Below are 23836 nucleotides of genomic sequence, written 5' to 3'. Positions count from 1 at the left end.
GTCCCAATACTTCATTTTCACTTTTGTTTCCCTTGCCTCTAGAGATGTGTCTAGCAAGAAGTTGCTGTGACCAAGTCAAAGAGGTGGCTGCCTCTGTTCTTTTTTAGGGTTTTGATGGTTTCCTGTCTCACATGTAGGACTTTTATTCATTTGATTTTATTTTTTGTACGTTGCAAGAACGTGGTCCAGTTTCATTCTTTTGCATGTTGTTGTCCAGTTTTCCCAACACTTTTTATTAGACAATCTTTTTTCCATTGCATATTCTTTCCTGCTTTGTTGAAGATTAGGTGACCATACAGTTGTGGGTCCACGTCTGGGTTTTCTATCCTGTTCTATTGATCTTGTGTCTGTGTTTTGTGTTTGTTTGTTTGTGTTTCCAGCACCATACTGTTTTGAAATATAGCTTGAGATCTGGAAGTGTGATGCCTCCAGTTTTGATTTCTTTTTCAGGACTGCTTTGGCTATTTGGGGTCTTTTGTGGTTCCACACAAACTATAGGATTATTTGTCCTAGCTATGCGGTAGCATTTTGATAGGGATTGCTTTAAATGAGTAGATTGCTTTAGGTAGTACAGACATTTTAACAATGTTTGTTCTTCCCATCCATGACCATGGCATGGCTTTCTATTTTTTGTGTCTTCCTCAATTTCTCTCATAAATGTTCTATAGTTTTCAGACTACAGAAGTTTTGCCTCTTTGGTTAGGTTTACTCCTATACATCTTATTATATTTGGTGCAATGGCAAATGGGATAGATCCTAATTTCTTTTCATCCTGCTTTGTTACTGGATTATACAAATGCAACATAATTTCTGTAAATTGATTTTATACCCTGTGCTTTTGCTGAATTCATATATTAGTTGTAGCAATTTTTTGGTGAAGTCTTTTAGGTTTTCTTTTTTTTTTTAAGATTTTATTTGTTCATTTGAGAGAGAGTGAGAGACAGAGCATGAGGGGAGGGGAGGACCAGAGGGAAAGGGAGAAGCAGACTCCCTGCAGGAAGCCCAATGCAGGGCTCAATCCCAGGACCCCAAGATCATGACCTGAACTGAAGGCAGATAATTAACAGACTGAGCCACCCAGGCACCCCTCTTTTAGGTTTTCCACATACTGTATTGTGTCATCTAAAAATAGTGAATATTTGACTTCTTCCTTGCCTTTTATCCCTTTTTGTTGTCTGATTGCTAAGGCTAAGACTTCTAGTAGTACGTTAAATAGTAATGGCGAAAGTGTGGACATCCTTGTCTTGTTCTTGACTATAGGGGAAAGGCTCTCAGTTTTTCCCTATTGAGGATGATAGTAGCAGTAGGTCTTTCATATATGGCCTTTATGATGTTGAAATGTATTCCATTTATCCCTACTTTTTTTAGATTTTCTATCAAGAATGGCTACTATATTTTCCCTCTAAATCTACTTCATGGAAGGTTTTTAACAGCAGTGGATGCTGTACTTTGTCAAATGCTTTTTCTGCATCTTTTGAAAGGATCATATGGTTCTTATCTTTCCTTTTATTGTTGTGTATCATGATTTGTAATATTGAAGGAGCCCTCCAGCCCAGGAATAAATCCCACTTGATCGTGCTGAATAATTATTTTAATATACTGTTGAATTTGATTCCCTAGTATCTTTTTGAGAATTTTTGCATCCATTTTCACCAGGGATATTGGCCTGTATTTCCCTTTTCTAGTGGTTCTTTGGTTTTGCAAGCAAGGTAATGCAGGCCTCATAGAATGTGTTTGGAAGATTTACTTCCATTTCTGTTTTTTTTTTTTTTTTTTTTTTTTTTTTTTTTGGAATAGCACACTATAGTAAACCACCACCACCACCACACACACAAAAAAAAAATCTATGGAGAGAGCCCAAATGTCCATCAATTGGTGAATGGATAAAGAAGAGATTATATGTATATATAGTGGACTATTAACCATCAAAAAGAATGAAGTCTTGCCATTTTCAAGGACATGGATGGGGCTAGAGTGTATATTGCTAAGCAAAAATAAGTCAGACAAAGAAAGACAATTGCCCTATGATTTCACTTATGTGCGGAATTTAAGAAATAAAACAGATGAACATTTGGGACAGGGGGATAGGAGAGAGGGAAATAAAGCATAAAGTACTCTTAAGGATAGAGAACAAATGGAAGTTGATGGAAGAAGGTGGGTTGGAAATGGGCTAAATGGATGATGGGTATTAAAGAGGGTACCTGTGATGAGCACTTCATGTTTTTTGTTTTGTTTGCTTTGTTTAATTTTTTAATTTAAATTCAATTAGACACCACATAGAACATCATTAGTTTTTTTTGTATAATTTTCAATGATTCATCAGTTGCATCTAACACCCAGTGCAAATCACATCACGTGCCCTCCTTAATACCCATCACCCAATTACACCATCCCTCCACCTGCCTCCCTTTCCGCAACCCTCAGTTTGTTTCCTGGAGTCAAGAGTCTCTCATGGTTTTTCTCCCTCTCTGATTTCTTCCTCTATGGTCCTTTGCACTATTCCTAATATTCCACATACAAGTGAAACCGTATTATAATTGTCTTTCTCATTTGACTTATTTCTCTTAGCATAATACCCTCCAGGTCCATCCATGTTGATGTTAATGGTAGGTATTCCATTGTATATGTGAACCACATCTTCTTTATCCATTCGTCTGTTGAAGGACATCTCAGCTTCTTCCACAGTTTGGCTTTTGTGGATATTGGTGCTATGAACATTGGGGTGCATGTGCCCCTTCTTTCCACTACATCTGTACCTTTGGGGTAAACACCCAGTAGTGCAATTTGAGCACTACATGTTGTAAGTGATGAATCACTGAATTCTACTCCTGAAACAAATATTGCACTGTATGTTAACTAACTAAATTTTAAATAAAAATTAAAAAATAAGTTTCTTTCACACAGTGTTTATTTTCTCAAACTCCCACCAAACTTATGTTTTATTAATCACACTTCCTAACATATACATAAGTTTATTTTTTCCCTTTATTTTACTTTGGAAGTTTATTTTTTTGCAATCATAAGCCATCATTGATTTTAATAGTTATTCACCAAATATTATGTATCATGTTATATAAACAACTCCTCCCAGCTTTTTTTTTTTTCTTATATATCCCTTGTTAAGTTGCTTGTACAGGACAAAACACAGTCATTCATATGCAGTATCCTTAAAAGTATATCTTATGATTATACATCCATGGATTTTTTTTTTTTTTTACTCAGGAAATCTGGTTGACTTTATTGATCCATCAATAAACATTTATTATAAACCTATTTTATGCAAACCCTATGCTAGATGCAGCATAAACCATGGTGCTAGCTTTCAGGGCATTTATGAAATAATAGTAACTAACAAACTTTCAACTCACTATGTTAAGGCATTATGCCAGGTGAGGTTGTGGGTTGTATTTTTTTTCATGTTCCTGCATTCACTTATTATTATTATTATTATTATTATTATTATTATTATTATGTTAGTCACCATACAGTACATCGTTAGGTTTTGATGTAGTGTTCCATGATTTATTGTTTGCATATAACACCCAGTGCTCCATGCAATACGTATCCTCCTTAATACCCATCACTGCGCTAGCGCGTCCCCCCACTCCTCTCCCCTCCAAAACCCTCAGTTGTTTCCTGGAGTCCAGAGACTCTCTGGTTATTCCCCCCTCTCTTTCCCCCACCTTCATTTTTCCCTTCCTTCTCCTAATGTCCTCCCTGCTTTTCCTTATGTTCCACAAATAAGTGAAACTATATGATAATTGTCTTTCTCTGCTTGAATTATTTCACTTAGAATAATCTCCTCCAGTTCCATCCATGCTGATGCAAATGGGTAATCATCCTTTCTGATGGCTGAGTAATATTCCATTGTTTATATGGACCACATCCATGGATTTCTATGAAATAATACTTCAAATTCATTAGTATAACCCAATAAAAACAATCAGTGATTGAGTTTATGTCTCCCCTAAGCTGGAGGACACACAGCTGTAGCTTTGTAGTATTGCAGGATTATAGATTAACACATGTAATGATCCATCCAAATGTGTATGCATAAATATATGAATACAAATATGGCTTTTCTCCATATAGATCAGGAAAAGTGTTGCTCACATTATTTGAAATTATTGAATTTTAGCTTTACAATGTCTCTCGGGAAAATAAAGTTTCATACACTTATTGGAGTCTCCATGGAATAGAGTTACTAATCAGTTTTCAAAGCAAAATATTCACAATGAGAACAAACAAGTCTAATTTTTCTCACCCTGTCAGGTTCCCCCTGTGGGAGTCTGGGATGATTTTAAAACCTTATTATTCTCAGATATATCTTCTTCCATGTGAGTACTTTGGGATTGTCCTTTGGTAACTTGACAACAGCCTGACCTCACAAAAAATCTCCTCTCAGCAGTTCTGATTAAAACCCAGTCCTCAACTCTGGAACCTGATTCAAAAGGAAAAAATAAAGTAAAATAAAATAAAATGTGGGACATCCTTTAGCTTTTTCTTGCCCTGTGAAATTGCCACTGTTAGGGGAGACATCCCAGCAAGCAAGGTAAGTAACGATAAAAAGGTGAATATCCTAGAAAAGGAAGCTGGGAATCTATATTTAGTATTTCCTAAGTTGTAGTAAGGACTTAGTTTTGAAGAGAAGATGCCTTTGACACATAGGAAGTATCTATGGATTTTTTGAGGGATGGATGCTAGGGAAAATTATGTGGTTGTGCAAGCCCGATGGATATATTCGAACATTTAGACAATTCATAAATTATAATAGTGATCAAATAATAAATGGAATCATACTAGGTTTTTCATCATGACTTCCATCCACTACTTGGTTTCACTCTACTCCATTTATTTCCTTAAGCCCACTCAAATGCCTCATGATTAAAGAATTTCTTTTCCATACCTTCCCTGATTCAAGCAATAAGTCATGATTCTCTCTACTCTTTTTCTCTCTCTCCTAGCCCCCAAAACTATAACATTCTTAAAGACATTCACATATTCAGTACTGTGACAGTGACACAATGAGAAATATGTAAGTTTCTTAAAGCAGTTATTAATAGCAAGATATACTCCACTGGAATTTCATTTTGTGTGAGTTGAAATTTTCCTTTTTTTTCAAATTTCAGTATAAATTAAAAAATATATAAATGCTCTCATATAAATTTAAATATTTGGCCAAATTGCTGCATTGTAATAGCATATTATCATAGCTATATATTTTATAGCAGTATGTTATTCTGTAAGATTGCATTTAATTCATGTTGATCAATTTCAAAACTAAAAGTCATACTGGTAATTGATTGAAATTAAATTACATATACTAACAAATTTTGGATAAATTTAAGTTTTGCAATATTGATTCCAAAACAAGGAATAGAATCCTTATTTGAATTTATTCAGCTGACACAAACTCACTCTGAGCATTGGGCATATTTCCATAATTCAATTAAAAATGTTTAACACCTGGGGCGCCTGAGTGCACAGCGGTTAAGCGTTTGCCTTCGGGTGATCCCGGCGTTCTGGGATCGAGCCCCACATCAGGCTCCTCCGCTGTGAGCCTGCTTCTTCCTCTCCCACTCCTCCTGCTTGTGTTCCCTCTCTTGCTGGCTGTCTCTATCTCTGTCGAATAAATAAATAAAATCTTTAAAAAAATGTTTAACACCTAATAATGTTAAAATTATGCTAATAAGCTGCTAATTTTCATTCTAGTGATATTAATGCATAGAGAGTACGTTATTTTTTATTATTGCTTCTTTATCTTCTAGTACTTCCTATATTCCTGACATACTTCGCTTTTTTTTTCTGACATACTTTGAAAATCATGATACAATTTCACTTTTCTATTAAATTCATAGATTATTGTCTCTTCAATTAAAATTTACTATTAATTCTAAAATATCAACTTACCTTCTTTGCGTTTTGTGCTGGGAAATTTTTTTTCCTCTCTCCCAAACTCTAATTTGTCTGCTACTTGTTTTAGTATATCTTTCCTTCTTATTATTATTTTAAAAGTCTCCCGACATAGTTGCATCAATATTTTTTAAGTTTTTTTATTAAGTTCCATTTTTGTGTTTCTTAGAAAATGAACACAATTAAATTTTAGTTTTTTTTAACATTTAAAGTTCAGTTAGTTAACATCCAGTATTACATTAGTTTCAGGTGTACAAAGAGTGATTCAATGCTTCCATACAATACATGGTGCTTATCACAGCAAGTGCACTCCTTAATCCCCATCACCTACTTAACCCCTCCCCCAATTACCTCCCCTGTGGTATCTGTTTGTTCTCTATAATTAAAAGTGGGCTTCTTGGTCTGCCTCTCTCTCTTTTTTCTCTTTCCTTGTTTATTCTTACTGACATATGTAAGTATACCACATTTTTAAAGAAAGGATAATAGCCATATGATCCTTTCAATAGATGTAGAAAAAAGCATTTGACAACAATGAATAATTAGATCAAAAATTGTTCCACAGAAAGAAACCTTATAAAAGGTTAATATTCTACTTGTTTTGTTTCCCTTGGGTATTTACACATTTTTCATTCATATAAACTCTTCTTCACAAAGTATTTACTAACTAAAATAAAATTTAAAGATTATATTAGTAAAGGTTTTGATTCTGTAGAGTTGACCACATTAGATATCTGAGTAAACTGGAAAGGATCTCAAATGAGTACTGTAAGTGATGTTTTCTGAAAGCAAAAATCAGTTACAAAATTGAAATTTTAATGTTTCCAATTCCATACATTTAATAATTAAAAAGACCTATTAGTTACATTGATCAAAATATTTTTTTAAAAATATTAATGATAAATATATAGAAAGAATATAAATAAAGTGTAATCACTGCCTTTTTATCATTTCAATAATGAAATAGAGATGTAGGGGTTTAAAAACCTGTGTTAGAGAAGATGACCTTTATTCATGCTAATTATTAAAAATACCAATTTTCATGTGGATGTTAATGACACTTACATGGACATTATAAGAAAAGCGAAAGCCAACCACATTTATCAAAAATGTTGCTTATTTTTGCTAGAAATAAAATGGTGCCCATCTTGATATAGCTTAGAATACTGGTCTTAGATATTAATACATGTTGCTTCTTTTGCTTCCTTGACAAAATTAAGATTTTCCACCCAGCATGCAGAGGGAGAACTGGACCATGGTGACAGAGATCACTCTTACAGGGATACCAACCACCAGAGCCCTTGGAGGCCTCCTGTGCTTGTTTTTTTTATTGGCCTATTTGGTGACAGTCCTTGGAAACACCCTCATCATTACCCTGATTCTCCTGGATTACAGGCTTCACTCACCCATGTATTTCTTCCTCAGCAATCTCTCTTTCAGTGAAGTATTAACTACCACCTGTGCTGTTCCGAAGATGCTGGCAGGCTTCCTGTCAGAGAGAAAGACCATTTCATTTGGTGGATGCTTCACCCAGTCCTATTTCTACTTCCTCTCCGGATGCATGGAGTTCATCATTTTTGCAGTCATGTCCTATGATCGCTATGTGGCCATTTGCAGCCCCCTTCAGTACCCTGTGATTATGACCAGCTCACTCTGTGTGCGTCTTGTTATCCTCTCATGGGTGGGTGGCTTTCTCCTCATTCTCCCATCCACTGTTCTTAAGGCTGGGCTTCCATACTGTGGCCCCAATGTGATCGATCACTTCTTCTGTGACAGTGCCCCTCTCCTCCACTTGGCCTGTACTGACATCCGTGTCATTGAACTCTTGGACTTCCTCAGCTCTCTTGTCCTGCTCCTCAGCTCCCTCTCCCTCACTGTGGTCTCCTATGTTTACATCATCTCCACCATTCTGAAGATACCCTCAGGACAAGGTCAACGCAAAGCCTTTGCCACTTGTGCCTCTCACTTCACTGTGGTCTCCATGGGCTACGGGATCTCCATTTTTGTCTATGTCCGGCCCTCCCAGAAGAGCAGCTTGCATCTTAACAAGATCCTCTTTATCCTGTCTAGTGTCATCACACCACTCCTGAACCCCTTCATCTTCAGTCTAAGGAATGAAACCATGAAAGATGCACTGAAGGACAACTTGGCCAAGGGCCAGAACTTCCTCAAGCAGATGAGGCCCAAGTAATAGTATCTTTGAATCATCCCAAACTTGAGTGTTTTTAGTTTTGCCAAGAATGAGTTCTGAAATTTATTCTATAAGTGGAAAAAATATATATTTATGTGTGTTTATTATGTATAATCATAATAACATAGTTAAACTGGGTTTATATACATCTTGTATTTCAAGATGATTGAATAAATAAGAAAAAAAAAGTATTTCGGTATTGGGAGTAGTGACACTTAATGTACTATATATAGTAGTCCATATGGTGGTGGCAGTACTTTTGCTTAAAAGTGTGGTGTAATTAAGGTAATAGTAGTGTTGTAATGAAGGCCTATATGTGTGTAATTACTTGATTAATTTCATATTCTCCAATTTCAGAAAAAATAAACTTTTCAGGTCTGTGGTCATGTAGGCAAGACACACTGGCACTCACAAGGTTATAAACAATTAAGGAGTTAATTCTGAATTTTTTAAAAATATTTGATTTATGTATTTGAGAGAGAGAGAGAGAGATCTACTATTTGAGTGAGGGGAGGGGCAGAGGCAGAGAGAGAAGTTCAAACAACCTCCATGTGAGCATGGGGCCTGACCCAAGCCTCAATCTCAGGACTTTATCTTAGGACCCTGAGATCATGATCTGGGCTGAAACTCAGAGTCAGATGCTCAACTGTCTGAGCCACCCAGGTACCCTAAATTCTGAGGTTTTTAAATGTCAACTGTCACTTAGTATTAACCAACTTTCCACACATTTTTATTTCTTTCTCTTTATGTTTATTATCCTCTTTTCTATACATTTACCTTTAATTGTTTGCATGTTTATGTCAGTTCAAACATTTTCTTCTGTATGAATAACTTATTTTCTTCCAGGCAGAAGGAAATCCCTCTCCAATGAAACTGACATGTATTTATCCTTAAAAATTCACTATGTCAGGGTGCCTGGGTGGCTCAGTTGGTGACTGTCTTCAGCTCAGGTCATGATCCTGGAGTCCCAGGATCAAGTTCTGCATCAGGCTCCCTGCTCAGCAGGGTGTGTGCTTCTCCCCTGACCCTTCCCCCCTCATGTTCCCTCTCTCTTAAATAAATAAATAAATAAATAAATAAATAAATAAATAAATAAAATCTTTAAAAAAAGAAATTCACTATCTCAGAGATGTAAAAGATAAATTAAATAGACCTCATCAATCTCTTGTCCCTTTTAAATTTGATTGCACTTTAGTAATTTGTTTATCTTTATCTTTCCCCCAAAATAATATTTATGTCAGGCAAAACATTTTCTTCTTACAAAATACTTAACATCAGAACGTGATAAGTATCCAAAAGAAAAATAACTGGTGCCTGGAATTTTTTTGCCATTTTTCAGCTCTTTCTTTTTCCTTTTCATAAAAAACAAACAAACAAACAAACAAACAAACTTCTTCAGATTCCTGGTAGCCTAACTATTTCACTTGTAGGCAATAGGGTTAGATTCAGTTTCTGAATTTTATATTAGCATTGATCAATGAAGAGAGGTTGACTTCCTTCAAATTCGAAATATCCCAGGGATACAATTTGACTGCATGGCTTTAGCCATGTGACCTTTGCAGGATCCATCACATGTGGTCAGTATTTTCATCTCACAAGTATCTTTTTCAGAGGAATTGAGTTCCAGAAGGAAAAGAGTTTTACTCACGCCACATAAAATAGAAGAACACTAAAAAATACCTCTCAGTTGACTTTTTCTATCTTTCCTTACATACAGTTAAATTTTATGCTGATTTGTATAATGATACTATTACATAAACAACCATTTATTTTGTCTAATGCTTGCACAATAGATAGGATGAATATTTAATGTATTGCCAAATTTGCACTTCTTTTGAGAATACCAAGGCAATCTCTGGTTAGGTTGTCTCTGGGTCTGTGGCAGCGGCAGCCGCTGCAGTCCCAGTAGAGTGAGTCTGGGGTCCTAACCCAGGTTCAACCCTGGAACCCTGATACCTCCTCACACCTGCATTGTTTGCAAATGTTAGCTCTCTGCCTTTTTCTGTGAAAGGGAGTCTGCAAGGGGTCACTTATAGAGGGAGTACAAGGGTAGAGGAGTCTGCCAGGGGTGTGAGATTTACTGGTGTATTTGGAAGAAAAAGAGTTAGGATTTTGGAACACGGATCTATCTTAGAAAAATAGTAGGCTCCAAGATTTTCTCCAGGAAAACAAGAAGGGGTAATGAAAGAATGTCACCTTTCTTTGGCTGCTGTCTTGTGGGCCTTAAATCTCATTATTGTTTAATAACTACTGTTATCCCCATTATATAGAGAGGGAACTGAGGCTCAAGTGATTCCCTGAGATTACAGAAACATTTAAAAAATGGAGTTCCAAGTTGAACACAGCTCCTCATTCCAAATCCTGTTCTCTTTGCTCCTTTATAAAGTCTTTGGACATGACTATTTTGTGCTATTTATAGTTTCTGCACTTAATCACTTTCTTCTTAAGTATTGGTGAATTTAAAAAATAAATAAATAAAGACTCAAGCCTGTTTTAACTGTGCTAAAAAAAAAAAGTTTGTCACTGAGTTACATTGTTACTTAGTTTACATGAAGGCATTTGGAAAACAATAAATTATAGCTACTATTTTTTAATGAAGTGTCATATGTGATTATTCTAGTAAAGGACAGTTGCAAAGCAGGACTTTCCCATAAGTTTCTGGTCTTGTTGTCAACTCTCAGTGAGGTAATACAAAACCATTTCACTCCAAATGAGGACCACTGGATGCTGACCTTGCTTAGTGCAGAAACATTGATATATCCTTCCCATCCACAACCTTAATTCAGATGTCTGATGTAAAGATTTACAAAACTCATAATATATAGAGGAGGAAATACTTCATCCTATTTAGTTAATGGAAAATGAAACACCATAGTGTGTTAACTCTTCCACAGTGTGCACCATTACCTGTGGTACAAGAAAAATAGGATCAAACATCAAAGAGAAATTCTCATAGCCATTTGATGACCAGTTTCCTGAAGGAAAAGTATTTATTTAGTCAATCAATCTTCATGTTCCCAATTTTAACTTCCTTGGAAATTTCCTCTCTTGTTCTGCCTTTAGTCAATATTTTTTTTTAGAATATCGCAAATATATTGGTCTGTTATAGCCTAACAGCTGGACCTGGACAATCTAGCACTTAAAAATGTGGCCCCTTACCCAGGAATAATGTTCCCTGCTCCTATATTTCATCAAAACCAAATTTAGCCAGAATCCTAGTTCATGTTCTGGTTGGATACATGTGATGGGGATTGATAATTTAGTTTGCTAACGTACAACATGAGATAGATTGTTGAATTACTATTCTCTTTGTATCTGGATCCTGAAATTTTGTTTCCTATCACCAGACCAAGGGTTGTACATAATACCTAAGTTTCAGTTTCTGGTACTAGGGCTTGACCTCTGGTAAAAGGTGGCATAGAGAGGTAGGGATGTTCTCTGTTGGTATGAGGTTTCTTTATTCTCAGGTCAGAAGCTTGATACATGTTTTCTAATGGGGATTTCTTGATTTAGTCATTTAGGTTATGCACAGTAATAGGTAAGGGTAAGAGGCAAATACAATTCTCCTAGATTTGTTTATAACTTTCAGGATCTCACAATTGTACATTAACTGTAAAGGTCCACTAGTAATTTAGGTGTTGGCTATGAATAATGATCTAAACCTAGCTGTAGGTAGAAAGGTCTTTAGTGATACACTGCATCTTAGACCTTCCGTCTTTATTCTCTTAGTTGTGATACCACTTTAAATAAGTGAAACTTTTTTTTTTGCTCTTTCTGACTGAAGGGTACAAGATTTATTTAAAACCCTCTGATACACTAAAAAATTTCCTAAGAAATTTCTTAAAAGCTCCATACTCACTGCAAATATATGAGCAACAAGAAATGTGATGGGTATTAAGGAGGGCACGTATTGCATGGTGCACTGGGTGTTATACCCAAGTAATGAATTATGGAAATTTACATCAAAAACTATGGATGTGCTGTATGGTGGCTAACATAATTTAATAATAAAAAATATATTTATTGTTGCTCATATATACATATATTGATATCTCTATCTCTATCTCTATCTCTATCTCTATCATCTCTATCTCTATCTATATATAACTTAACCAAGTGCTGGATACCTACATTATATGCTGCCAACTGCCCAGTCTGGAATAAAATAAATCCTCACTGTCCTATACTATACCATAAGTCTTATACATTGCCATAATGGTATAATAGTATATCATTATATTCCTAGTTCTGTACATGGATTTTTAAATCTGAATTCTGGATTAGCTTGGCTGCAAGTTACAAAAACCCAATTCTATGTAAGTCCAGTGAGGGAGATTTTGCTGGTATAGAGAATCCCTTGAAAGTTTCAACAAACAAACAAATGCAGTCCTCATGATGACAAGCATTTAAAAGCTGTTAGCCCTGGGGCGCCTGGGTGGCGCAGTTGTTAAGCATCTGCCTTCCGCTCAGGGCGTGATCCCGGCATTATGGGATCGAGCCCCACATCAGGCTTCTCCGCTAGGAGCCTGCTTCTTCCTCTCCCACTCCCCCTGCTTGTGTTCCCTCTCTCACTGGCTGTGTCTCTCTGTCAAATAAATAAGTAAAATCTTTTAAAAAATAAATAAATAAGTAAATTACATATAGCATAATATTTACTTAATATTAACCATTTTTATGTGTACAGTTTAGTGGTTTTAAGAACATTCATTTTTAGAATTATTTCTTTTAGAATAATTTAATATAAGGAAGTAAGCTCATAGTAAGATAAATGCATAGACTTTTTCCTACATAGAGCAATTTGTAAAATGAAAGGAAAGCTAACTGCTGTTAGCAGTTATGCTGGGATAATAGGTACATAAGCTGAACTAGTGTAATGGTGATGGAAGAAAGGTTTACAGCTTTAGAACAATATGAGGCATAGTGCTTCTTACTCTCAATCTGTTTATAGAAAAAACATAATACACATTGTCGGGTATAAAAACATATTTATTCCATTATCTATTTCTTTTTTTAATAATATTTTTATTACATTATGTTAGTCACCATACAGTACATCCCTGGTTATGATGTCAAGTTCCATGATACATTAGTTGCATATAATACCCAGTGCACCATGCAATACGTGCCCTCCTTACTACCCATCACCAGTCTATCCCATTCCCCTACCCCCAACCCGAAGCCCTCAGTTTGTTTCCCAGAGTCCACAGTCTCTCATGGTTCATTCCCCTTCTGTTTACCACCCTTTCTTTATCCCTTTCTTCTCCTACCAATCTTCCTACTTCTTATGTTCATTAGATGAGTGAAAACATTGATAATTGTCTTTCTCTGCCTGACTTATTTCACTTAGCATTATCTCCTCCAGTGCCGTCCATGTTGCAGCAAATGTTGAGAAATTGTTCTTTTTGATAGCTGAGTAATATTACATTGTATATATGGATCATATCTTCTTAATCCAGTCTTCTGTTGAAGGGCATCTCGGCTGTTTCCACAATTTAGCTCTTGTGGACAATGCTGCTATGAACATTGGGGTGCATATGGCCCTTCTCTTCACTACGTCTGCATCTTTGGGGAAAATAACCAGTAGTGCAATTGAAGGATCATAGGGTAGCTCAATTTCTAACTTTTTAAGGGAACTCCACAGTTTTCCAGACTGGGTGTACCATTTGCATTCCCACAAACAATGTAGGAGGGATCCCCTTTCTCCGCATCCTCTCCCACAATTGTTGTTTCTTGCCTTGTCAATTTTTGCCATTCTAACTGGTGTAAGGTGGTATCTCAGTGTGGTTTTGATTTGAATTTCCCTGATGGCTAATGATTTTGAACATTTTTCATGTGTCTGTTAGCCATTTGTATGTCTTCATTGGTAACGATTTGTTCATATCTTCTGCCCATTTTTTAATTTGATTATTTGTTTTGCATGTATTGAGTTTGAGAAGTTCTTTGTAGATCTTGGATACCAGTCCTTTATCTGTAGTGTCATTTGCAAATATATTCTCCCATTCCGTAGGCTGCCTCTTAGTTTTTTTTTTGTTTTTTTTTTTTTTTGACTGTTTCCTTGGCTGTGCAGAAGCTTTTTATCTTGATGAAGTCCCACAAGTTCATTTTTTTCTTTTTTTTTCTCTTCCTTTTGAAGATGTGTCATGAAGAAAGTAGCTGTGGCTGATGTCAAAGAGCTTGATGCTTATGTTCTTCTCTAAGATTTTGATGGAGTCCTGTCTCACATCGAGGTCTTTCATCCATTTGGAGTTTATCTTTGTATATGGTGTGAGAGAGTGGTCATGTTTCATTCTTTTGCATATAGCTGTCCAATGTTCCCAGCACCATTTCTTGAAGATACTGTTTTTTTTCCACTGGATGTTTTTTCCTGGTTTGTCAAAGTTTAGTTACCCAAAGAGCCGAGGGTCCATTTCTGGGTTCTCTATTCTGTTCCATTAGTCTATGTGTCTGTTTTTGTGCCAGTACCATGCTGTCTTTGTGATCACAGCTTTGTAGTATAGCTTGAAATCCGGCACTGTGATGCCCCCAGCTTTGTTTTTCCTTTTCAACAATTCCTAGGCAATCCGGGGCCTTTTCTGGTTCCACACAAATTTAATGGCTGTTTATTCCAGTTCTTTGAAAAATGTTATTGATATTTTGATTGGGATGGCAGTGAAAGTGTACATTTCCCTGGGATAGCATAGACATTTTAACTATGTTTATTCTTATAATCCATGAGCATGGAATATTTTTCCATCTTTTTGTGTCTTCTTCAATGCCTTTCAAGAGTGATTCATAGTTTCTAAAATATAGATCCTTTACATCTCTGGTTAAGTTAATTCCGAGATAATATATGATTTTTGGTGCTATTGTAAATGGAATGGATTCCCTAATTACTCTTTTTTCAGGCTCATTGTTCATGTATTGAAATGCAACTGATTTCTGAACACTGATTTTGTATCCCGCCACATTACTGAATTGCTCTATAACTTCGAATAGTTTGGGGGTGGTTTCTTTTGGGTTTCCCATATAGAGTATCATGACATCTGCAAAGTGTGACAGTTTGACTTCTTCTTTGCGGATTTGAATTTTATCCCTTTTTGTTTTCTGATTGCTATTGGAAGGACTTCTAGTACTGTGTTGAATAATAATGGCGACAGTGGGCATCCTTGTCATGTTCCTGATCTTAAGGAAAGGTTTTCAGCGTTTCCCCATTGAGAATGATATTCGCTGCAGGCTTTTCATAGATGGTTTTTATGAAATTGAGGAATGTACCCTCTATCCCTATACTCTGAAGGGTTTTAATCAGGAAAGGATGCTGTATTTTGTCAAATGCTTTTTCTGCATCAATTGAGAGGTTCATATGGTCTTGACTCTTTCCTTGTTGATATGATCTATCACACTGATTGATTTGCAAATGTTGAACCACCTTTGCATCCCAGGGATGAATCCTACTTGGTCATGATGGATAATCCTTTTAATGTAGTGGTGGATCCTATTAGCTAGGATCTTGCTGAGAATTTTGGCATCCATATTCATCAGGGATATTAGTCTGTAATTCTCCTTTTTAATGGGGTCTTTGCCTGGTTTGGGGATCAAGGTAATACTGGCCTCATAGAATGAGTTTGGTAGTTTTCCTTCTGTTTCTACGTTTTGGAACAGCTTCAGGAGAATAGGTATTATTTCTTCTTTGAATGTTTGGTAGAATCCCGCCAGGGAATCCATCAGGCCCTAGACTCTTGTGTTTGGGGAGGTTTTTGATTAGGGTTTCAATCTCTTCATAATTAATTGGTCTGTTTAAATAATCAATTTCTTTCTGTTTCAGTCTTGGTAGTTTATAGGTTTCCGGGAAGGAATCCATTTCTTCCAGGTTGTTTAAGTTATTGGCGTAAAGCTGGTGATAAAATTTTTAATGATCCTTCCTATTTCTTTGGTGTTGATTGTGAACTCTCCCTTTTCATTCATAATTTTATTAATTTGGGTCCTTTCTGTATTCTTTTGAATAAGTCTGGCCAGTAGCCTATCGATCTTATTTATTCTTTCAAAGAACCAGCTTCTATTTCTGTTGATCTGCTCTACTGTGCTCCTGGTTTCTAATTCATTGATCTCTGCTCTAACCTCGATCAACTGCATTCTTGTATGTGGGTTAGGCCTGTTCTTCTGTTGCTGTTCCAGCTTCTTGAGGTGAGAATAAAAAAATTGCATTTTAGATTATTCTATTGATTTGAGTGAGGCTTGGATGGCTATGTATTTTCCTCTTAGGACCAACTTTGCAGTGTCCCATAGGCTTTGGACCATTGTGTTTTCATTCTCATTGGTCTCCATAAATTGTTTAAATTGATTTTTGATTTCCTGGTTTACCCAATCATTCTTGAGCAGGATGGTTCTTAGTTTCCAAGTGTTTGAGTTTCTTCCAAATTTTTCCCTGTGATTGAGCTCCAATTTTAAAACATTGTGGTCAGAGAATATGCAGGGAATAATTTCAGTCTTTCAGTATCAGTTGAAACCTGTTTTGTGACCCAGTATATGGTCTATTCTGGAGAAAGTTCCATGTGCATTTGAAAATAATGAGCATTCAGCTGTTCTGGGGTGTAGTGTTCTGTATATATCTATGAGGTCCATCTGGTCTAAAATGTCATTCAAAGCTCTTGTTTCTTTGTTAATTTTCTGCTTATGTAATCTGTCTATTGCTAATAGTGGAGTGTTGAGGTCTCCTACTATTAACGTATTATTATCTATAGGTCTCTTTCTTCTGGTTAAGAGTTGGCTTGTGTATCTAGCTGCTCCCCTTTTGGGGGCATAGATATTTATAATTTTTATATCCACATGTTGGATACATACTTTAAGAATCATATAGTGTCCTTCTGTATCTCTAACTACAGTCTTTAGTTTAAAATATAATCTGTCTGATATGAGAATTGCTACCCCAGCTTTCTTTGAGGTCCTGTGAAATGAAGAATGGTTTTCCATCCCTTCACTTTCAGTCTGGATGTATCTTTAGGTTCAAGATGAGTCTCTTGTAGACATCAAATGGATGGGTCATGTCTTATTATCCAATCTGCAACCCTGTGGCCTTTTATGGGAGCATTTAGGCCATTCATATTGAGATTGATTATTGAGAGATATGAATTAATGATGTCACGTTGCCTGTGAAGTCTTCATTTCTATAGATTGTAAATTTCTGTTCTGTATCACTCTTGGGGCCTTTTTACTTTTATAGAACCCTCCTTAATATCTCCTGTAGGGCTGGTTTGGTGCTTACGAATTTGGTCATTTTCTGCCAATCCTGGATGGTCCTTATCTTTCCAACAATTCTCAGTGACAGCCTTGCTGGATAAAGGATCCTAGGCTGCATGTTCTCGGATAGAGCTTTGAAAATCCCCTGCCAATCCCTCCTCTCTTGTCAGGTCTGTGTAGATAAGTCTGACGTCATTCTGTTATTTTTTCCTCTGTACGTTAGTAATCTCTTTGCCATCATTGAGTTTAATATTTATTCACCAAATATTATGTATCATGTTATATAACAACTCCCCCCCCGACATTTTTTTTTTTCTTATATGCCGTTTGTTAAGTTGCTTCTGCAGGACAAAACACAGTCATTCATATGTCGTAACCTTTATGGTAGATCTTATGTTTACACATCCATGGATTTCTTTTCTTTTCTTTTTTACTCAGAAAATCTGTTTCAAGTTATTGATCCATCAATAAATATTTATTATACACCTATTTTATGCAAGCCTTGTGTTAGATATATATGATCCACTAGCATAAATCATGGTGCTAGCTTCCAGGGATTTTATGATATAATAGTAACTAACAACTTTTAACTCTCACTATGTTAAGGCACTATGAAATGTAAGGTTGTGGGGTTTTTTTTCATGTTCTTTCATTTATTTATTTATGATGATGATGATGATGATGATGATGATGATATGTTAGTCACCATACAGTATATCATTAGGTTTTGATGTAGTGTTCCATGATTCATTGTGTGTAACACCCAGTGCTCCATGCAATATGTGTCCTTCTTAATACCCATCACCTGGCTAGCACATCCCTCAACCCCTTTGTCCTCCAAAACCCTCAGTGTGTTTCCCAGAATCCAGATTCTCTCATGGTTCATCTCCCTCTCTGTTTCCGCACCCCCCTTCATTTTTCCCTTCCTTCTCCTAATGTCCTCCCTGCTTTTCCTTATGTTCCACAAATAAGTGAAACTATATGATAATTGTCTTTCTTTGCTTGACTTATTTTACTTAGAATAATCTCCTCCAGTTCCATCCATGGTGATGCAAATGTTGGGTAATCATCCTTTCTGATGGCTGAGTAATATTCTATTTATATATATGGACAAATCCATGGATTTCTATGAAATAATACTTCAAATTCATTAGTATTACCCAGTGAAAACAATCAGTGATTGACTTTATGTCTCCCCTAAGCTGCAGGACAGATAGCTGTACCTTTGTGGTATTGCAGCAGTATAGATTAAACTCACACTTGTAATGATCTATCCAAACACATATGCATAAATACATGAATACAAACACGGTCTTTCTCTGTACAGATCAGAAAAAGTGTTCACATTATTTGAAATTATTGAATTTTAACTTTACAAAGTCTCTCGGGAAAATAAAGTTTCATACACTTATTGGAGTCTCCATGGAATAGAGTTATTAATGAGTTTTCAAAGCAAAATATTCACAATGAGAACAAACAAGTCTAATTTTTCTCACCCTGTCAGGTTCCCCCTGTGGGAGTCTGGGATGATTTTAAAACCTTATTATTCTCAGATATATCTTCTTCCATGTGAGTACTTTGGGATTGTCCTTTGGTAACTTGACAACAGCCTGACCTCACAAAAAATCTCCTCTCAGCAGTTCTGATTAAATCCCCTTCCTCAACTCTGGAACCTGATTCAAAAGGAAAAAATAAGGTAAAATAAAATAAAATTTGGGAAATCCTTTAGCTTTTACTTGACCTAAGAAATTGCCACTGCTTGGGGAGACATGTCAGCAAGCAAGGTAAGTAATGATAAAAAGTTGAATATCCTAGAAAAGGAAGCTGGGAATCTATATTTAGTATTTCCTAAGTTGTAGCAAGGATTTAGTTTTGAAGAGAAGATGCCTTTGACACATAGGAAATGTCTATGAATTTTCTGAGCTATGGATGCTAGGGAAAATTACATGATTGTGCAAGCCTGATAGATTTACTTGAACATTTAGACAATATATAAATTATAATAGTGATTAAATAATAAATAGAACATACCAGTTTTTTCGTCATGACTTCCATCCACTGCTTGGTTTGTATAGTAATCACTCTACTAAATTAATTTCCTTAACCTCACTCAAATGCCTCATGGTTATAGATTTTCTTTCCCATGCCTTCCCTGATTCAAGCAGTAAGTCATGATTCTCTCTGCTCTTTTTCTCTCTCTCCTCTAGCCCCCAAATCTATAACATGGTTAAGGACATTCACATATTCAGTATTGTGACAGTGACACCATGAGAAATATTTAAGTTTCTTAAAGCAGTTGATGAATGGCAAGATATACTGCACTGGAATTTCTTTTTGTGTGAGTAGGAATTTTTCTTTTTCTCAACTTTCAATATAAATAAAATAAAATATATTACTGTTCTCATATAAATTTAAATATTTATCCTAAGCTGATGTATTGTAATAGCATATTATCATACCTGTGTATTTTGTAGCAGTATCTGTTATTCTGTACGATTGCATTTAATTTATATTGATTAATTTCAAAACTAAATGTCATGCTGGTAATTGATGGAAATCAAATCACATATACTAACAAATTTTGGATAAATTTAAGTTTTGCAATATTGATTCCAAAACAAGGAATAGAATCTTTCTTTGAATTTACTCAATTGACACAAACTCACTGAGCATTGTCATATTTCATAATTCAGTTAAAATGCTTGACTTCTAATAATATTAAAATTATGTTAATATACTGCTAATTTTCAATTCTATTGATATTAATGCCTAGGGAGTATGTTATTTTTTATTATCACTTTTTTTTATTTTCTAGTACTTCCTATATTCCTGACATACTTTGAAAATCCTGATACAATCTCACTTTTCTGTTAAATTCATGGATATTTGTATCTTCAATAAAAATTTAGTATTTATTCTACAATATCAACTTAACTTCTTTGTGTTTTGTGCTGGAAAAAAAAAATTGTTTTCCTCTCTCCCAAACTCGAATTTGTCTGCTACTTGTTTTAGTATATCTTCCTTTCTTCTTATTATTTTAAAAGTTCCCTGACATAGTTGCATCAATATTTTTTAAGGGTTTTATTAAGTTCAATGTTTATGTTTCTTAGAAAATGAATACAATTAAATTTTACTTTTATTTATTTTTAAAATATTTTATGTTTATATTTAAAGTCCAGTTAATTAACATACAGTATTATATTAGTTTCAGGTGCACAATATAGTGATTCAATACTTCCATACAATACATGGTGCTCATCACAGCAAGTGCACTCCTTAATCCCCATCACCTACTTAACCCATCCCCCAATTACCTCTCCTGTGGTAACTACCAGTTTCTCCTCTATATTAAAATGGGCTTCTTGGTTTGTTGGTCTGTCTGTCTTTCTCTCTCTAATTCTCTTTGCTTGTTTATTGTGATACTTAAGTCCATATGTAAGTATACCTCATTATTAAAGAAAGGACAATAACCATACAATCTTTTCAGTAGATGTAGAAAAAGCTTTTGACAAAGTACAACATCTATTCATGATAAAAATCCTCAACAAATTTGGCTTAAAGGAAATATGCCAGGTGAACTTAATCTACTCATATTTTTTAAATACAATTTCCATAACAACTTACCATAGTATGTCTTTTTAAAATTAATTATTTTTTTTATTTGTGTGTGTGTGTGTGTGTATTTTTTTTTTTTTTGGAAAGAGAGAGAAAGACAGTTAAAGAGAGAGAACAAGAGTGGAAGCGGGAGTGTGGAGGGAGAGAGAAAAATCTTAAGCAAGCTCCACACCCAGTGTGAAGCCAGCAGGAGGCCTATGATCATGACCCTGAGATCATGACCTGAGCCGAATCAAGAGTTGGACACTTAACTGACTAACCACCCAGGTGCCCCAGTATATATTATTTCTTTTATTGTTTCTTTATCCTATTTTTACTTTGTTTCAAAAATTTGCTTATTGACACTCCCATAATATCTTGGTTTTAGGATTGCCTTTATTTATTTTTTTCTTCTTATCCTACCAAAGTCATGTTATTGTTAATTCATTTCCTTTAAGTGAAACAATGTTTAATTTTCATCAAATTTAAAATTGGCCTTTTCTCTGTATCTTCACTCAACAAATTTATTTTAATTATATACAATGAGACAAAGTCTGGCATCAATTTATATATCTAAATTTATATATCTACCTTTAAACATTTTGGACTGATTAATAATGAAACCACAATATTGTGTATTCATTCCAAAAACATCATAAATGAACAATTAGTTCAAAAAATGGTTCCAGAAAAAGAAAACTTTTAAAAGGTATTCTACTTGCTCTGTTTCCCTTGGGTATTTACACATTTTTCACTTATAAAATTCCTCTTCATAAAGTATTTATTAACAATAAAATTTAAAGATTATATTAGTAAAAGTTTTGATACTGTAGAGTTGACCACATTAGATATCTGAGTGAACTGGAAAGTATCTCAAAGGTGTAGAGCAAGTAATGTTTTCTGAAAGCAAAAATCAGTTACAAAATTGAAATTTTAACTAATTTCCAATTTGATACACTTAATAATTAAGAAGATATATTAGTTAGTAATTAAAATATTTTTTACAAAAATATAAATGATAGATATACAGATAGAATATAAAAATTATAATCACTGCCTTTTTATCTTTTCAGTAATGAAATAGAGATGTAGGGGTTTAAAAACCTGTGTTAGAGAAGATGATTTTTAATCATACTCATTATTAAAAGTATCAATTTTCATGTGGATGACACTTACATGGACATTATAAGAAAAGTGAAAGCCAACCACATTTATCAATAATGTTGCTTATTTTTGCTAGAAATAAAATGGTGCCCATCTTAATATATCTTAGAACAGTAGTCTTAGGTATTAATACATGCTGCTTCCTTTGCTTCCTTGACAAAATTAAGATTTTCCACCCAGCATGCAGAGGGAGAACTGGACCATGGTGACAGAGATCACTCTTACAGGCATACCAACCACCAGAGCCCTTGGGGACCTCCTGTTCTTGGTTTTTTTATTGGCCTATTTGGTGACAGTCCTTGGAAACACCCTCATCATTACCCTGATCCTCCTGGATTACAGGCTACATTCACCCATGTATTTCTTCCTCAGCAATCTCTCTTTCAGTGAAGTATTAACTACCACCTGTGCTGTTCCCAAGATGCTGGCAGGCTTCCTGTCAGAGAGAAAGACCATTTCATTTGGTGGATGCTTCACCCAGTCCTATTTCTACTTCCTCTCTGGATGTACTGAGTTCATCATTTTTGCAGTCATGTCCTATGATCGCTATGTGGCCATTTGCAGTCCCCTTCAGTACCCTGTGATTATGACCAGCTCACTCTGTATGCGTCTTGTTATCCTCTCATGGGTGGGTGGCTTTCTTCTAATTCTCCCATCCACTGTCCTGAAGGCTGGGCTGCCATATTGTGGTCCCAATGTGATCGATCACTTTTTCTGTGACAGTGCCCCTCTCCTCCACTTGGCCTGTGCTGACATCCGTGTCATTGAATTCTTGGACTTCCTCAGCTCTCTTGTCCTGTTCCTCAGCTCCCTCTCCCTCACTGTGGTCTCCTATGTTTACATAATCTCCACCATTATGAAGATACCCTCAGGACAAGGTCAACGCAAAGCCTTTGCCACCTGTGCCTCTCACTTCACTGTGGTCTCCATGGGCTATGGGATCTCCATTTTTGTCTATGTCCGGCCCTCCCAGAAGAGCAGCTTGCATCTTAACAAGATCCTCTTTATCCTCTCTACTGTCATCACACCACTCTTGAACCCCTTCATCTTCAGTCTACGAAATGAAACCATGAAAGATGCACTGAAGGACAGCTTGGCCAAGGGCCAGAACTTTCTCAAGGAGATGAGGTCCAAGTAATAGTATCTTCGAATCATCCCAAACTTGAGTGGTTTTTGTTTTGCCAAGAATGAGTTCTGAAATTTATTCTATAAGTGGAGAAAAGATATATTTATGTGTGTTTGTCATTTATAATCATAATAACATAGTTAAACTGGGTTTATATACATCTTGTATTTCAAGATGATGGAATAAATAAGAAAAAAAAAGTATTTTGGTATTGGGAGTAGTGACACTTAATGTACTATATATAGTAGTCCATATGGTGGTGGCAGTACTTTTGGTTAAAATTTGGTGTAATTAAAGTAATAGTGTTGTAACAAAGGGCTATATGTGTGCATATTACTTGATTAATTTCATATTCTCCAATTTCAGAAGACTTTTCAGGTCTGTGTTCTTGTATTCAAGACACACTTGCACTCACAAGATTATAAATAATTAAGGAGTTAATTCTGAGGTTTTAAAAATGATTGTATTTATTTATTTGAGATAGAGAGAAAGAGAGAGAGAGAGAGATAATATATGATTAAGGGTAGTGGCAGAGGGAGGGAGAGAAATTCAGGCAAACTCCATATGAGCATGGGGTCTGACCCAAGCCTCAATCTCAGGGCTTGATCTCACAACCCTGAGATCATGATCTGGGCTGA

The 23836-nt window shown here is 35.5% G+C and overlaps 2 protein-coding genes across 2 annotated transcripts; both read left to right on the top strand.

The window, feature by feature from the left end:
* The first annotated feature begins 7165 nt into the window (after positions 1-7165).
* Positions 7166-8101, top strand: LOC103680356 (olfactory receptor 6M1-like). The gene has a single exon (XM_008709894.2). It carries the CDS (start codon positions 7166-7168, stop codon positions 8099-8101), a length of 936 nt encoding a protein of 311 aa, XP_008708116.2.
* Positions 8102-22273: 14172 nt separating this feature from the next.
* Positions 22274-23213, top strand: LOC103680333 (olfactory receptor 6M1-like). The gene has a single exon (XM_008709873.1). It carries the CDS (start codon positions 22275-22277, stop codon positions 23208-23210), a length of 936 nt encoding a protein of 311 aa, XP_008708095.1. The 5' UTR covers position 22274; the 3' UTR covers positions 23211-23213.
* The last annotated feature ends 623 nt before the right edge of the window (positions 23214-23836 follow it).

The sequence above is a fragment of the Ursus maritimus genome, unplaced genomic scaffold (genome assembly GCF_017311325.1).
Source record: "Ursus maritimus isolate PB19 unplaced genomic scaffold, ASM1731132v1 scaffold_5, whole genome shotgun sequence".
Lineage (NCBI taxonomy): Eukaryota > Metazoa > Chordata > Mammalia > Carnivora > Ursidae > Ursus > Ursus maritimus.
The sequence above is the reverse complement of the archived record's forward strand: the minus strand, read 5'-3'. Positions and strand labels throughout refer to the sequence as shown.